Source organism: Mizuhopecten yessoensis, unplaced genomic scaffold (assembly GCF_002113885.1).
Source record: "Mizuhopecten yessoensis strain PY_sf001 unplaced genomic scaffold, ASM211388v2 scaffold6135_1, whole genome shotgun sequence".
In the NCBI taxonomy this organism is placed as follows: Eukaryota; Metazoa; Mollusca; class Bivalvia; order Pectinida; family Pectinidae; genus Mizuhopecten; species Mizuhopecten yessoensis.
Window position 1 is genome coordinate 137,719 of NW_018406397.1, and position 18,364 is coordinate 156,082.

Genomic DNA, 18,364 nt, shown 5'->3' on the forward strand with positions numbered 1-18,364 from the left:
TTGCAGTGGTACAGGGATCCTTAATGGCTCACCTGCTCTCTTGTCAGCGGCCGACATCGGGCCCTAATACGAAAATACTCTGGCTTGCTTTCCAACAAGAAGGGGCAATTTGGCTGGTAACTGAAATGCACTGCCCAGGGGTCATCATTTTCTCTGATATTGACCAGTTTGATTCCACAGCAGAAACAAACAGCTTTCTCATAGCAGTGTCCATCTGAAACAATATCACCAACAATATTTTTAGCGGGCCTGTATCACTCACCTGTATGATTAAGCAACCATGGAAAAATGTTCTAATCAACCATTATACTGCAACTTTTTCCAAATATTGGCTCCATCTCTCAACAACAGCAGTCCCTCATTGAGTCCCTTGTGTCTGCACCCATATAGTGGGGTTGAACGTCAATTTCCCCTATTAAGCCCTGTCACGCTACCCAACCAAGGAGGGGGCACAACCTCTGTTTGTTAAAATGTTGAGTCCCCTTGCTCTATACAAAGTTTTACCAAAGGAGAAGGATTTTAAATTCTTTCCAAAATTTTCCCTAATGAACATCCTCCGTTAATACAAAATTGTGTCCCATTTGCCAAATGATACTCTGGCCCAAATAAGTTTGAAATCCCTCAAATTAAACCGAAGGAGAAGGATTTTTAACATTTATTTCTATAATCCCCTTATTGGGCTCTGCCCTGCTGTTCCCCTTTGCCCATGGATGCTCCAGGCTGAATATACTCAAAATCCACTGACCCATTAAATCCTTCAAATTAAACAAACGGAGAAGGAATTTAAAGATTCACCTTAAGTTCTCTTATTGGGCCCCGTCCCTCTGCCCCCAGGGGTGCCACAACCTTCATTTATACAAAAACTAGCCCCCTTTGCCCAAGGATGCTCCAGGCCAAATTTATTCTGACGGACAACAGACACTGCGCCACTGTTAAGGTCACCAGTCCTTATTCACCCTTTCACCCCTAGGCAACTTTAGTAGACTATACCATGCATTGATCCGGATGAGTCCATTATTGTCTACAGTGTTGAAAGGGTTAAGAAAATTTGTTGGAGAGCCTTAATGAACTGAAGATTTCCTAAATAAAATTTCACTGATAATTTCCCATGGAAAATCTTATATTAAGGAGCTTCTCTTATAAGTTCATAATGAGGAGAATGACTAGAACAATAAGGAACACATGTTTAAGAACAGTATGCCCCTCCCATCCCAACTTTATTTGTGCAACAAATTAAACCAATGTCAATGTAGAAAAATATATTACTTTCTATGAAAAATCCACCATCAGACCATTTCCTCCCCACATTGAAAGAACACAGTGAGCTGGTTGTCCAGGTTTGTTCCCTCCCACTCTTGTGACGAAAGTCATAGTGCTGAACAAAGTGCTGTCCAATGTAGCCAGGGAGAGTCATACCAGCCTGTAATACATGTACAACCATACTTTTATACTTCAGTAAGGTCAGTCCCCTTCATACAGAATCCTGAGTTCCCTGAATTATATGTAAATGCCTCCCCCCCCCCCACCCCCAAAAAAAAAACCTTAAAGAAGAGTTTCAGTCTACTGAAGAACTGAAAGATTTTTGAAACAAGTCTAGATAAGATTGCATTATCACTTTATTTACACATATCTTGATACGTGGTAAGCAACGTAACATGGCACGCATAAGATATTATGGTATGTATCGATGGAAAGTGTATCATCACCCTGTGATTGAAGAAGTTGTAGCCCTTCATCATGAAACCAAGGGGTATTTGGGGGTGAATAAACAACCAAAGCTCGACGTTTTGATACCGAACCGGTGATTTATTGCAGGTAAATCTTACCCTCTGTGTGGCAGAATGCTTTACAATATGTCCAGCTCATGTATTAGTCTGAACACATATTCAAGTCTCACATATGTTCTTGTCAGTCGTTGTTGTCGTCGCTCTCTCGTTTATCTAGTCATACAAAGGTATCGCGCGCCAACCACAATAGCCAGTCAGATAATAGATATATACTGACGTCACACTACTGACCTCTATACCGGACATATTATTATACAACAATTATTATACAACATTACACATAAATTTGATAAAATTCAATCCTGCTATAATCACAGCATGCCACTGGCCAAATATCATCACCCTGGTCATTTAGATTATTGAGAGGTTATTTCAATATTTTAACACATTAGACCCCTGTTACCTTGGAAGCAGTAAAGGATTTTTATTTGAGGAAACTTGGTCCCTTTAAATAATTTGTCCTCTGTGACATTTGAAGTGTATCAAGGTCATTCATTTGAACAACTTGACAGCCTTTCGTGCCAGCTTGCTACTGGACAATTAACAATTACCCTTGGCTTTTTAGGTATTTCAAAGAATTCATTTAAATAGTTTTTTTAGAAGAAGTTGTTAGAATCAAAGCATTCATTCAAGAGTAATCGTACGAAATCATTTGTCATAATTAAGATGTCAATGTCAACCTATTAACGCCGAAAAGCCCTGATAACCAACACACCTGTAGGAGGCTTTCACGCAAAAGATGGAGGAACTGAGGGCCACAAGTCTTCAGAAGGTGCTGACAGTGCATGCTGACAGCTGCATGTGTGAGAATGGGGTTATGTGACCCCTGCCAGTTCCTGAGCTGGACACCACATGAAAAGCAGCGATAAGTGTCAGCAATTCCTACAAATAAATCAGTAGCAAATATCAGATAAATTACACAAAAAAGAAAGGAGTTTAATTTTTTGGTTTACTTTGGATAATGTAACATAATATATAAGTTTTATAGAAATGTTAAGAAGATCAATTCAGGAAAAATAATAATTATTCAGCCAAATGTCATATATCGTCTTATAAACGTCCAACCTGTGAAGCTAGGATCAGTAATATATAATGCCTTGCTTTCAGTACATATAACCAGTAATTATGTTACAAAAACCTAGATTATACTGAAAACCCACAAGATTACAAATCAGAACAACTTGATTTCATCACAAAGGACTTTTCCAAATGAAATTGACCTTCACACAACATAAAACTACAACACAGTAAACTAGATTTGATCAAGATCAAAACAAGGGATTTCCAACAGGAAAATGATCAGAGGTATGTTCTTGGACTGACGATCGCTTCCCTTCGCTTCCCTTCACTGCCCTCCTTTGACCAACCTTATCATAGGGTCAAGTTATTTCTGAACAGTCAGCATTGATAGAAAGTTGTTTAGTGTCCCCCTCCCCTTTGTAGGGACGTTATTTACTTGAGGTACGTAGTTGTGAATGTCACCTCTGTTATTTGGACCCAGCGACACCAAACCCCAGTTTACACAGTGATAGCCCTGGGGCAATGGTGAATGACAGCTCTGTTATTTGGACACAGTACACCAAACAACAGTAAGTTTGATGATGGTTACACAGGCAATGGAGGTTGAGTTTTCTGTTAGAGTTATTGCCCTTTGTACAGTTAATATCATTTAAAGCAATCTTTTGTAGGTTTGACATGTTCATTGATATGCATCATGATGCATTGACCTTGAAACTTGATACATCTCTTTATTAGGATACATTCTTTAAAATGTGCTGTAAAAAAAAAGTTTTGAAGAATTTTGAAATTTTCATTTTTTGGATCATTTGACCGCTGTGGCCTTGAATAAAGGTCAAGGTCAACGATAACCCAGAACTTTTATGGATGTGCCAAATATCAACCTGTATGTGTCTTGATGACGGAGGAGAAGAGTTTAAAGTGCATTTGTGAAAGTTTTGAATTTTGGCGGGAAAATGAACATTTTCAGTGTCATATCCTCGTCATTTTTGATGCTATGACCTTGAAACTTTAGAAATACCTCCATTACAACGTGCCCTTTGCGATGTGATAAAAATTGAACTTATTTTGAGTTTTTCATTTTTGACCTATATTTGACCTCATAGCTAAGTTTTTAACTTGACATGTTCTCTAAAAACATGTAATGGGAAAATGTTAGCCCTGACCAAGATCTACAAGATCCACATAACGTTCATACAGAACAAGGAACGCTTATGAAGTTATGGTCGCTCTAAAATGTTTTAAAAAATCGATTTTTAAATCTGTGACCTTGACCTATGACATTACGATTATGATTTTGTTCGGGTGTCTGGAGACCGTTGTCCTCTTTTATGAACTGAAATATGAACGTAAGATCTTTGTTCGTTCTTGAGATAAATTGTACACAAGATTTCTGGAAATAAGAATAAGAATAAGAACAAGAGATCCCAGAGGGATCTTGGCGCCCACCTTTGTACCATCTTCATTAGTTCTTTGTCAGTTCTATCTTTTCTCTTCTTTCCTCTAATCTGTTTGATCGAGTCATGTTAACAGTAAATGCACCTTGAGGTAACTTTTGATCTAAACTTAATACTGATGTGTATGAAAGTCAAAATAGAAAGTGAGTTTGCAATTGTCATTTCACATATTTACTAGTACAGTACTTAATGTGAAAGAAATAGAATCGATCATTGCAATATAAGAAAGATCTGTTTAGTTCTTCTTTTAATCCATTTTGTTTTTTATGATCAGTCTCAAAGTATAACATGCACAACGAGGGGATCAAGGGGAACCTACATATCAAATGTGAGAAAGATCCCTCAAGTTATTCCTGAGAAATAGTACTAACAAACCTTTAATGTCAAAAAATCAAGAAGTTGGCTGTCGGTAGGCCTTTTTGTTTAACTGATCAGTTTCAAAAGTAAACATGAACAATAAAGGATAGTGGGGGAACCTGCATTGGCTGGCTCAAAATATTTTTTTGGGACGAGTTAAAAATTTTAAGCACTGGCCCAAATGACATATTGGTGGCCCAAATGATTTTGGGAAGAAATATTTTCACAGCATTTAGCACAATGCTTCAGCACATTTAAATAACATATAACATGATAATGTTTGAATTATGTGAACAGAATAAAACATTATATTTTTAATTCTTCAACCCTAGTTTTAAAACCTGACATGTTTCTCAAAGAAATACACAAAACTCGACCCTCAAAGAAGACACCCTGGCTGTATTTTATGTAAGAAATCTGGAAAAAAAATTCATCACATTTACTAAATCACGGACAGTTGGATTCAAGCCGAAGTAATGACAACTGAAAAAAGTACTGCCCCCCCCCCCCCTCAGTTAATGTGGAGGGAACTATAATTTCTTTTATTCATAAATTTTTCAACATTCACCCAAACTGTTTTTGTTAGGCCAGTGACTACCTCACTTTTGACAACTTTTGGTCGTCCGAGCAAGACTTTAATTGCCATTGGCGAGCGGGAGACCGTCCATTTCAGGCTCTGCTGCACAACAAGGGTACAAGGGGAACCTACATATAAAATTTGAGAAAGATCTATCCCGTACTTCCCGAGAAATAGCGATAACAAACTTTCACTATAAAAAAAAACCAAGATGGCTGCCTGTCGGTCATGATGTTTATCCGATCAGTCTCAAAAATTGCCCTGCACAGCTAAGGACCAAGGGGAACCTACATATAAAATTTGAGAAAGATCCCTTTGGTTCTTCCGGAGAAATAGCGATAACAAATTTTCACTATCAAAATCCAAGATGGCTGCCTGTCGGCCATGTTGTTTATCCGATCAGTATCAAAAGTTGCCCTGCACAGCTTAGAACCAAGGAAAACTTACATATGAAATTTGAGAAAGATCTTTCTGGTACTTCTTGAGAAATAGCGATAACAAACTTTAACTATCAAAATCCAAGATGGCTCCCTGTCGGCCATGTTGTTTATCCGATCAGTCTCAAAAGATGCCCTGCACAGCTTAGGACCAAGGGGAACATACAGATAAAACTTGAGAAAGATCCCTCCCGTACTTCCAGAGAAATAGCGGTAACAAACCAACACTATCAAAATCCAAGATGGCTGCCTATCGGCCATGTTGTTTATCTGATCAGTCTCAAAAGTTGCCCTGCACAGCTAAGGACCAAGGGGAACCTACATATAAAATTTGAGAAAGATCCCTCTAGTACTTCTTGAGAAATAGCGATAACAAACCTACACTATCAAAATCCAAGATGGCTGCCTATCGGCCATGTTATTTATCCGATCAGTCTCAAAAGTTGCCCTGCACAGCTAAGGACCAAGGGGAACCTACATATAAAATTTGAGAAAGATCCCTCTAGTACTTCTTGAGAAATAGCGATAACAAACTTTCACTATCAAAATCCAAGATGGCTGCCTGTCGGCCATGTTCTTTATCCGATCAGTCTCAAAAGTTGCCCTGCACAGCTAAGGACCAAGGGGAACCTACATATAAAATTTGAGAAAGATCTATCCTGTACTTCTTGAGAAATAGCGATAACAAACTTTCACTATCAAAATCCAAGATGGCTGCCTGTCGGCCATGTTCTTTATCCGATCAGTCTCAAAAGTTGCCCTGCACAGTTAAGGACCAAGGGGAACCTACATATAAAATTTGAGAAAGATTCCTCTGGTACTTCTTGAGAAATACAGATAACAAGAATCGGACCACGGACGCAGGGTGATTTGAATAGCCCACCATCAGATGATGGTGGGCTAATAAGAAAAAACAGAACAATAGCAATAGGGATTTCCATCCAAAATGGAAATCCCTAATAATAAGAAACAAGAGGCCCAATGGGCCTGAATCGCTCACCTGTTATTAATCTCACACTTCTAATCTTAAAAGTGGACTAATATACAGCTACAGGCATGTTAATGGCCAAATATCATCATCCAAGGCCTTTTGGTTATTGAGAAGAAGTTATGTAAAGGTTTTAAACATATTTGACCACTGTGACCTTGAAAATAGGTGAAGGTCGATTGTTTGCACAAACTTGGTAGCCCTTCATCTGAGCATGATACTGGTCAAATATCATTGTTCTAGGCCTCTTGGGTATTCACGAGAAGTTGTGTAAAGGTTTTAAACATATTTGACCCATGTGGCCTTGAAAATAGATGAAGGTCATTTGTTTGATCAAACTTGGTAGCCCTTAATCCCAGCATGTTACTGGCAAAGGCCTTTTGGTTATTGAGAAGAAGTTTTTAAAAGATGTTTAATATATTTGACCCCTGTGACCTTGAAAATAGATGAAGGTCATTTGTTTGAACAAACTTCGTAGCCCTTTATCCCAGCATATTACTGGCCAAATATCATTATCCTAGGCTTCTTGGTTATTCAGAAGAAGTTGTTTAAAGGTTTTAAACATATTTGACCCCTGTGACCTTAAATTTAAGTCAAGGTCATTCATTTGAACAAACTCTGTACCCCTCTATTACAGCATGCTACTGGTCAAATAGCATCATCCTAGGCCTCTTGGTTATTGAGAAGAAGTTTTTTAAAGGTTTTAAGCATATTTGACCCCTGTAACCTTGAATATAAGTAAAGGTCATTTGTTTGAACAAACTTGGTAGTCCTTTATCCAAGCATGTTACTGGCCAAATATCATTATCCTAGGCTTCTTGGTTATTCAGAAGATGTTGTTTAAAGGTTTAAAACATATTTGACCCCTGTGACCTTGAAAATAAGTGAAGGTCATTTATTTGAACAAACTTGGTAGCGCTTTATTACAGCATGTTACTGGTCAAATAGCATCATCCTAGGCCTCTTGGTTATTGAGAAGAAGTTGTTGAAAGGTTTTAAACATATTTGACCTCTGTGACCTTGAATATAGGTAAAAGGTCATTCATTTTACCAAACTTTAGTAGCCCTTTATCCTAGCATGTTACTGCCTAAGTTATTCAGAAGAAGTTGTTTAAAGATTTTTTAAGACAATTGACCCATGTGACCTTGAAAATGGGTGAAGGTCATTTATTTGAACAAACTTGGTAGCACTTCATCCCAGCATGCTACTGGCCAAATATCATCACCCTTGGAATTGTTTATTCAGAAGAAGTTGTTTAAAGTAAGACGGACGGATGAAGGACGGACGACTGACGCTGCACCACGGCATAAGCTCACTTGGCACTGCCTGCCAGGTGAGCTAAAAACATAACAATTTCAATCTGAAATGGAAATCTCTAATCGGATGGAAATCCCTAATTACCTGTCGGGATAAGTCCAGATTCACTGAATTGTTCCACATCAGCTGATGTGGATGGATTCAGGTATTGATCCGCTAAGCAGTTTTCCAGTTCTGGTTGTAAGTGGAGAGATGGTGGGTGGGAAAACAATCTTGACATTGACTGCAAGTATGTCTGTATGCTCTCTACATACATGGGTCCATCAAAATTTAGCACTCGCCTTAGGGAGCAGCAGACGTCTGCTTCAGAATCTTGACACAGTTCAAGAATCTTTCCACAGGACAGGCACTGTACACATTTTCTGGCAGAATTGAGGCAATGGAAGCCCTTGGTATACAGGTCTTTGGCAGTGTTACAGATGCCAGAAGGCCAGAGTAGAAAGCTAAAGATGTCCGACGCGTCCAGTCTTGACATCGTTTTTGATCTTGACCTTATTCCTACCAGTACGGGCCTCAATTTGGTAAAGTCAGTCGGGATTACAGCTTGTAGTAAAAAAAAGTCCTTTACTCTGGTCATATTCACAACCAATGCCATTTTCAGAATGGAAGAAAGTGTGCTTGCATTTACACAAGGGTGAGGAACATTTGGTTCCTGTCGAGGATGAACGGGTGTACCATTCTCCTTTTCGATAAGGTTCAAAAATAGTGTTTTCTTGATCATATCGAGGAAATGCTTATCTTTTGTTTTGAGTTCATAGTCTATTCCTTCTTTTTCTATCAAAGGTTTGCAAAAGGTCCGCAGAGCTTGTACATTCAGTACAGCTAAATATCCTTTGAATTTTCTGACAGTACCATTCATTTTAATGTGAACAGTTATCTTGAAACTTAAGAGCAACAAAAACTCAAACTGTTGAAACAATGACAGATAGGAATAGCATTTTCCTGATTGAGCATGGATGTTTTCCTGTTCAACAGTTACCACTGGTTGGTTAGTTTTATTGGAGTCTATGGTCATCGTCAATCTTAATGTAGGGGCTGTAGGTACATCAAGTAGAGGTCTGTCTTCTTGATCTTCTTCAAGAGTAACATCGACATAGGACTCTTTCAAGGTAAGACCTCTAGGTTCTCCTCCACAAGCCCCCTCCATCTCCTCCAACTCTTCCACCTCCTCCAACTCCTCCTCCTCCAACTCAGCCAGCACAGGAATTTCATCCCTACAACAGATTTTAATGTGTTATTTGCAATCTTAGAGTGGTCAGGTGGTACATTTGATGGTGCACTTGCCTTAAAACAAAATTCAATATCCTTAATGGACATGAAAATGAATGGGGTCTCCTGTCTGACCATGAAGTTTTTTTTCTTGGTTCCTGATGCTAGGTTCCTCCAGATTCCTTATTATTTGCTAAGAAATAAAGTTTAATATTTTGTAATAGGACATGCATGGGGAGGGCCCGTTCGGTTTTGGTAGATGAATGTGATTGCATAGTAATTTTTGTTTTCCCAAAAACTACCAACAAACGGACCCTCAGCAATCCCCAAGAATCTCCTACTGTGTCTGTCTACAGTATGACACAGGTCCGTCAGATTTTGAGGAGTATCCAAAACATAAACCAATCAACACATTGTTTGGAGTTTTTTAATGTTTTTTGATAACACATGGCTAAGTTTGCCCCTTGCCCAAGGATATTCTAGACAAATTTGGTTAAAATCCCTCCATTGGTACAGAAGCAGAAGAAATCTTAAGATTGACCTCAATTTCCCCTACTGGGCCCGGCCCCTCTGCCCCCGGGAGTTTATAAAAATTTGGATCCTCTTTGATTGAGGATACTGGAGGACACATTTAATTAAAGTCCACTAAGCCATTCAGTATTAGAAGCAACCATATATAGTGACCCTACAAAACCTGTAATGAACATCCATGTATAGTGGCCTTACAAAACCTGTAATGGACATCCATGTATAGTGGCCCTACAAAACATGTAATGGACATCCATGTAGAGGGGCCCTACAAAACCTGTAATTGACATACATGTATAGTGGCCCTACAGACCCTGTCATGGGCATCCATGTATAGTGGCCCTACACAACCTGTAATGGACATCCAGGTAGAGTGGCCCTACAAAACCTGAATGGACATCCATATATAGTGGCCCTACAAAACATGTAATGGACATCCATGTATAGGGGCCCTACAAAACCTGTAATGGACACCCATGTATAGTGGCCCTACAAAACCTGAATGGACATCCATATATAGTGGCCCTACAAAACATGTAATGGACATCAATGTATAGTGGCCCTACAAATCCTGTAATGGACATCCATGTATAGGGGCCCTACAAAACCTGTAATTGACATACATGTATAGTGGCCCTACACAACCTGTAATGGACATCCAAGTATAGTGGCCCTAAAAAACCTGTAATTGACATACATGTATAGTGGCCCTACAGACCCTGTCATGGGCATCCATGTATAGTGACCCTAAAAAACCTGTAATGGGCATCCGTGTATAGTGGCCCTACAAAACATGTAATGGACATCAATGTATAGTGGCCCTACAAATCCTGTAATGGACATCCATGGATAGTGGCGCTACAAAACCTGTAATGGACATCCATGTATAGTGGCCCTACAAAACCTGTAATGGACATCCATATATAGTGGCCCTACAAAACCTGCAATGGACATCCATATATAGTGGCCCTACAAAACCTGTATTCCACACCCATTCTATAGCACATGCGCAGTGAGGTTGGAACGTCCTCCAGTGACTTATCAAAATCTGGTTGTCTCAAAAGTTAACACCCATGTATTAAAACAAACTTCACTTGCAATAGCTGCTACTGGACAAGAAGCATATGCCGAATGAATAACCAACCCTACCGTACCCATTTGGTTACTTTTAGGACACACTCCCCACCCCCCACCCCTAAGATCAAAGTAATATTTTACCTATAATTTAACAAAAAATTGTCTGATAGTAGCTACCATGTCTATCACCCTGGGGTCTAACTAGAAATGTGAATCTAGCCTATATAGAAAACTTATTAAAACCTGAGCTTAAGACTTTTTGTATGGAAAAAAAAACAATTCAATTAATTATATCAACCGATTAAGTATGCTAGCAGATCTAGAGCAACCGTGATAATAACAGACAAATACTTCCATAACCAAACAAATACATTAAATCCTATTAGTTCAAGATCTATGTTATAATAATTAGATTTACAAATCAAGTAAGTTATACAATACCTACAAAGTATTCTTTTCCAAAACAAATACATACTTAACTTGGAGCAGGCAAATACTGACCTTGTATATCACTATCCATGTAGAAATATTATAAGACTCTTTCATGCCCAGGGGTGTAGGATAGGGACATTCCATCCGAGGGGTTTTCAAATTTGGCAAAACCTTCAGCTTGAAGTTTGTCCAAATTTGAAAATCCTGAGGGTGGAATTTCCCTATCCTACACCTTTGCATGGGCATGAAAGAGTATTTTTCTCTCATTCCAACTACCAGAATAAGCTCAGAAACCATGAAAATGTGTTTTGGCTGGCTATACTATTTTGAAAATATCAATTTTCCCCTGAGCTTTTTAGACGAAAACAAATCAGTCAGCCAGTTTAAGCATACCCCATATTTGCAAACAAAAGTTCGCACAGAAAAATTAATCTCAACTTTCTAATGTTTAAGGTAAATATATATCGTAAAAGGTTTTAATTTCATCACGTCGCCTTTTCGGCATTGCAGCATCAGAGTTTTCCAAATTCTTGACGTCATGTCATTGTTGAGCCATTGTGAAATGTTACCTAAAGGAATGTTAGTCTGCGCTATATAGATGTATATTCAAACAAATATTGAAGCGTAATTTAGGTCCTAATATGAAATAGGTGCTACCAAGAGGCGAACGCTTAATAAAACTAGAACACTGACAGGTCAGTAAGGGCCCCGTCTTGTGGCAATATATCCCCCATAATCATCAAGAAGCAATCTGCTAATATACATGTAGTTGAGCTTGACGTTTGACATTTGGACTTCACAAGGAAGCAAAATATACATGTTACATGTACTATGATGTGAGTCTTGTTTCCTTTCACCTCCATATTTACTAGGCTAACAGAAATGTAAATACCGGTGCAATACACATTTGTTAGCTTTGATTTGTTTTATTTCACCTTATTTACCTCCTCCACCAAGAGCCAGGGTCAAAGTCAGTGATCCACATTGTCTTTGACCTTTGGACCCAAAAGACCTTGACCATTAACCCAGTGACCCTGAACTTTGGTCAGTTGACTTATTCTTTAATTCCGACAAATTTTGCTTCTTAATATCATAACAAAATTTTCATCAGTGAAAAATACAAAAATAGACCTTGACCGTTTGGACACCGTAGCCTGGACCCAAGGTCAGTTGACTCTGTGTTAAGTTCTGAACAACATTGCTTCATAATGTCATAACATATTTTCATCAGGGAAAAAGTACAAAATTTAACCTTCACCTTTAACCCAGTGACCTTGACCTTGGTCAATTGACTCCTTGTTTAATTCTGAGCAACATTGCTTCAAAGTGTCATAGCGAAATGTTCACCAGTGAAATTATACAAAATTTAACCTTGACCTTTGAACCAATGACCTTGACCTTTGATCAATTGACTCCTTGTTTAATTCTGATCAACTTTGCTTCATCATGTCATAACAAAATGTTCATCAGTGAAAAGATGCAAAATTTGACATTGACCTTTAAATCTAATTACCTTGACCTTTGACCTCGACTTTTTACCTCAGTGTGTCTCTTTGTTTAATTACGAACAACTTTGCTTTATAATGTCATAGAGAAATGTTCACCAGTAAAAAGCTACACAATTTCACCTTGACCCCTGACCCGATGACCTTGACCTTTGTTTAGTTGACTGCTTGTTTAATTCTGATCAACTTTGCTTCATAATATCATAACAAAATGTTCATCAGTGAAAAGATGTCAAATTTGACCTTGACCTTTGTACCTTATGACCTTTACCTTTGACCTTGACTTTTTACCTCAATGTGTATTTTTGTGAACTGAACATTTTGACCAAGTTTCATGTACATCGGTCAATTAATATTAAAGTTATCAGCCAGGAACAAAATTTGTGGACAGACAGACAGACAGAGTGATTACTATAGGGCACCAGTATCTCCGATACAGGGCCCTAATTATACTGTATACATTTTAATCTATTGAATAAAATAGTGTTACCACCTGATAATAGTTTTTAGAGTAAACATTAATATTTTTGATTATATCGCATCGTACACAGAGGTTCAATTTTTGTATTGAAAGCTGCTGGTACATTATATGTATCCCTATGCAATGAAGTATGGACCATACTTTTAATTTGTATCATAACGACTATATACCGGTATATTACAGTATATAATGTTAAAGAGGACGTTGGCCGATTTTAATTATGTATACCAATGTAACAGATTAGGAAAAATGCACGGCCAGACCGGGGTTTGAACCCTGGACCCACCGAACTCTAAACGGACACTCTATCAATTGAGCTATCTGGTCGCTGACGATCGACCCAGTCCAGTCCCGCTACATTCCTCCCTCCTTTTTCGAAGTCTTGCATTAGAGTTTTTTTATTAGTACAGTGTATATACGATATAGATCAATTTGGCTTTTCATGATAATCTTGGGATTGAGTTTGCAGACTCTACCAAAATGGAAAAAAATACAACCTTCAACCCTATTCCTGACATATATATGTATCTTGCGTTATGTTGCTCTTTTACATGGACCCAAGACTGGACCTCTTACACACAAACAATATGATACTTTTCTATGATAATGGTGTTGTTATTTTTACAACCTGATCACATACTGAATTTGACTGAAAACTTAATGGTTTTGAATTTTCCTATTTGACTGTGTAAAAGAAACTACATGTATTTCATATGTAACAATGCACATAATGTAGCCTACAGCAGAATCACAAAACAAAGATGCCTGACATATATTCTTAATAACATGTACCGTCTTACTTAACCACACCGCTTATCATCAGTATAAAATACATACGCGGGAAATATCGATTATGACATCATAATGACTGATGACGTTGTAAGCAGGTTTTATCTGTGTGTGCTTGGTTTGGTCTCGATATTTAGAAATTGGCCAGGAAATCGACGTTATGTCATAGAAATCGTTTAAATTGAAAAAAGAAAAGAAATGCTATCCGAGACCGTATGTTTCTGTATTGAAATAGATTAAATTCATTGGAAAATATTCTACATCCGGTGGATCCAAAATGGCGGCTTCCATAAATGTAATTTGTGCACGTGCGATTTCCCAAATTATGCAAGTGAATGGACTTGCTAGGTCTATGGGATTTCATGGTAGATTTTGACTGGGGTTTCTAATCTATGAAGCTCACTTCATGGTAGATTTTGACTGGGGTTTCTAACCTATGAAGCTCACTTCATGGTAGATTTTGACTGGGGTTTCTAACCTATGAAGCTCACACAAGAGCGCTCGCTATAAGTGAAATGACCTTATATTATTTTAGCAATCAATCCTAAAATAAGATACATTGACCATATATTTGTGTGGATTAATGTAATGATGACTTTGATTTGGTTGTACAGCCATTGAATATATTAATCAATGTAGACATTTAGAGTGATTGCATCAGTTATGTAATATTACTTTAGATGGTTTAACAATCTGTAAGAACATGCACAGCTGTTTCATCAATAATGGTGATGGTGAACCCATTTGACCTCTTAAAAAGCTTTGGCATGGATGGCAACTGTTTTTTCTGTTGTATGTCATACATTATTACTGGAAGCGACCAAGACTGGTTCAGCACATTGCTTACACTCCAGATGAATACCTCAACCTTATAATAGACAATGGCCTATTGATGGTGGTGATCCAACAGTGAGCAAAATAACTTGCCCAAAACCTTTAACCTAAAGCTTGCCCAAAAACTTCAACCAAGTCCAATTAAGCTGTTATATTTTTTTATTGGCCCCTAAAATATAAAAATATTGTTAAGCACATTGCTTACACTCGATATAAATGCCTCAACCATATAATAGACAACAGTGTATTGAGTGTGACACTGTCTGGAAACAAGAGGCCCATGGGCCTTAACCGTCACCTGATATATTTATACAGAGAGTTGATTTTTGTTTTTAACATGAACAGAAATATTATTCAAAGTGACAAAAAACAATAAAACCACCTTATTCAATTTCTAGCATACAGATTTAAGACTGAAAATTATTTGAAACTAGCACCTCTGATTCTAAACAAGGAAAATGAAGAAATTTTATTTTAGCACAGGGACTCCATTGGGCCCCACCCTACAGCCCTTGGGGGTAGGGACGGCTCAAAATTTACAAAGTATCAAACTGTCAACTTAGGGTTATAATTCCGATCAAGTTATCAACATGTAATATTCAAAGCATCATTTGCCATTATAAACCATAACAAATTTTGCACCCACCCCTCCTTCCCCAGGGGGAAACACGAGACCCCAGGGTCATGAAATTCACAATTTTGGTAAAGCACCTTAAGACCCTTCCATCTATGAAGAGTATTTGATTCTACCATATCTCGGTCTTGAGAAGAAGATTTTTGAAATTTCAGTCAATTCGACCCTTTTTGGCCCCACCCATCAGCCCCGAGGGGTCAGTCAGGGCTGATATGTGCATACCATCAAACTGCTATCCAATACTGATAATGCTAACCCAAATTGAATAACTTCCAATGGCAATTAAACAAATGTTAGTCCAAAATGTGATTTAAAATTCCCTATGTAAACTATAGTAAAGTTTACCCCCTCCCCAAGGGGAAACGTAAGACCCCAGGGCCAAGAAATTCACAATTTTAGTAAAGCACTTTAAGACCCTTCTATCTATGAAGAGTATTTGATTCTACCATATCTGGATCTTGAGAAGAAGATTTTTGAAATTTTAGTCAATTTTATCCTTTTTGGCCCCAACCATCAGCCCCAGGGGGTCAGTCAGGGCTGATATGTGCATACTATCAACCTGCTACCCAATACTGACAATGCTAACCTAAATTGAATTATTTCCAATGGCAATTAAACAAATGTTGGTCAAAAATGTGATTTCCCTATATAAACTATAGTAAAGTTTACCCCCTCCCCAGGGGGAAACGTGAGACCCCAGGGTCAAGAAATTCACAATTTTAGTAACCTTAAGACCCTTCTATCTATGAAGAGTATTTGATTCTACCATATCTGGATCTTGAGAAGAAGATTTTTGAAATTTTAGTCAATTTTACACTTTTTGGCCCCGTCCCTCAGGCCCCTGGGGCTGGGGACCATATAATTCACAATTTTAGTTGACCTTTGAGCATGGAAGGTTTCTGCAAAATTTCATTGAAATTGGTTCAGGGGTTTTGGAGAAGAAGTCGAAAATGTAAATTGTTTACGGACACACGACGGATGACGCCGGACAAAAGGCGATCGCAATAGGTCACTTGAGACTTTGTCTCAGGTGACCTTAAAACTTTAACCTAAGGTGGTACGTCGACGCCAGAATAGGCGAGCTAATGATGATTGGGAGTGAACTTCAGACAGGGCATTTTCCTAATTCATTATATTTAAAATTGATTTGATATAATGAGAAATTTTAATTTTTGCCTTCAAAAAAATTATTGTTAGCTAACATACTTGCCAGTGTCCTACTTTCAAACAGAAATCTTTGCAACAGTTGATTTTTTTTTTTGTTATTTGCCTTTTGTAATGCAAATAAACTAATACAAAATCAAGTATCTACTTTTGAGACATAATTTATTTAACATGACATTTCCAATCACATAGACTGTCAATGTCTGAAACCTCCAATGAAGGAGAGAGTGCGTGAAATGTGACTATAAATGCTTGCTCAATTTCTCTTTCCTTTTTTGTGTATCAAAATTACTCCAAAAAGCATTCACTTGATTCAGACACACCTGTTATGATCATAACACGCACCCTGCAGTATCTAGGAGATCAATTGACCACAGGATGTAGACTTTGTGTTTGGATTTAACGAGGGAGTTTCGAGGGAGATTGGTAAATTTTGGTCTAATTGAAGGAGTCTCCCTCCCTCCTAGTGAGGGAGGTTTGATAGCAAATTATGCAATCATGACAATGTAAATGACAAAATCAAAACTTGGGGGGGGTTTGGAATTCACTGGTAAAGGGCATTGTTTTCAATGAGTGAAAGCTTCCTGATATATAGTATTTAAGCCATTATTAATCAACAGAATTCAGTGTGCATTAAGATGTACTTACATTGTAACTCTGTTTGTATTGTCTTACAGTTCTTGACGTCACAGCTCTCAATCTGAAAGGAAAACAGCTCAGATACAACATCAGGTTATCCAACATGGCTCACTCACTCCTGCATCATACCAGGTATTTGTTTTTTCTGTTAAGGGTCTAAATACACAACTAAGGATCATGGGGAAAATACCTCTGTTCTTTTCAATTAGCTATCCAACTCAGTATTAGATACAAAAAGTAAAGAAAAGCCCTACATTTCAGTGACATGTTGTCGTACCTGAAGGTGTCTGCATGGGATCATGCGCACGCCTACATAATATGCAATCACTTCCGGAACAAAAGGCCCTTCTATGTTTGTATAGAATCCTAGTATATATATAATTTTTTCAAGCGCTTATTTGACAGCAACCTACAGTACACTATAACTGACAAAATTGAGAATGGAATCAGAAATGACAGAATTGAACCATAATTTGTCAAAATAGTTCAGAAGTATGGATTGAATGTTAATTTGTTTGTAAAAATGTCTTTCTAAATTTCACACATTATTTTCAATGGAAGGAGACCTCACACAATGGAAATCACTAAAGCTGACAAAACTGGCATGCATATTGCATGGACATTAAACGTTTGAGTGAGTGACTGTGTGTACCAACCCATTCATTTGTTCTATTATTTATGGGTATTATTACTGTGGTTAAACAAAGCTAAAGAACACATGCACAATGAACATGTGACCTCTATATATCCTACCTGTGCATCGGGTATGGTACGGTACATTTTAAAAGTCCCAACAAGAGGCCCAATGTGCCTGTATTGCTCACTTATTTTTTATCTCATATCTGTGACTTCAAAGAGCTTCACGGTCATATTAATTTAAATATCACTACACTACTCTCAGTGTACCAAAAACAGGACTGTGAAGAAATGTAACTGCATGTACCCAGAAAGGGACATTTTGGTATTTTGGCCAATATTGGTGGATAAACAATCAATAAAAGAAGAAAATTATAGTTCATATATTTTAGAGCCAGAGGTTCTGATTGAATTTCTTCTCCAAACTAGCATTTAACTTTTGAACAAGAGGCCCAAGAGGGCCTGTATCGCTGACCTGAATATTTAAGCAGTCATAGC

At 37.9% G+C, this 18,364-nt stretch overlaps 1 protein-coding gene across 1 annotated transcript in view; it reads right to left on the reverse strand.

Annotated features, from left to right (window-relative positions):
- The window catches only part of LOC110451590, a 29,376-nt gene extending 11,843 nt beyond the window's left edge, over positions 1-17,533 (reverse strand). Inside the window, exons 1-6 of the mRNA XM_021499709.1 lie at positions 17,508-17,533; positions 17,240-17,291; positions 8,023-9,152; positions 2,503-2,669; positions 1,267-1,420; positions 33-214 (exon numbers count right to left, since the gene is read on the reverse strand). Coding sequence (XP_021355384.1) covers positions 33-214; positions 1,267-1,420; positions 2,503-2,669; positions 8,023-9,152; positions 17,240-17,241 — 1,635 coding nt within the window. The 5' untranslated portion in view covers positions 17,242-17,291; positions 17,508-17,533. The remainder of the gene's footprint in view (positions 1-32; positions 215-1,266; positions 1,421-2,502; positions 2,670-8,022; positions 9,153-17,239; positions 17,292-17,507) is intronic.
- Between the last annotated feature and the right edge of the window lie 831 nt (positions 17,534-18,364).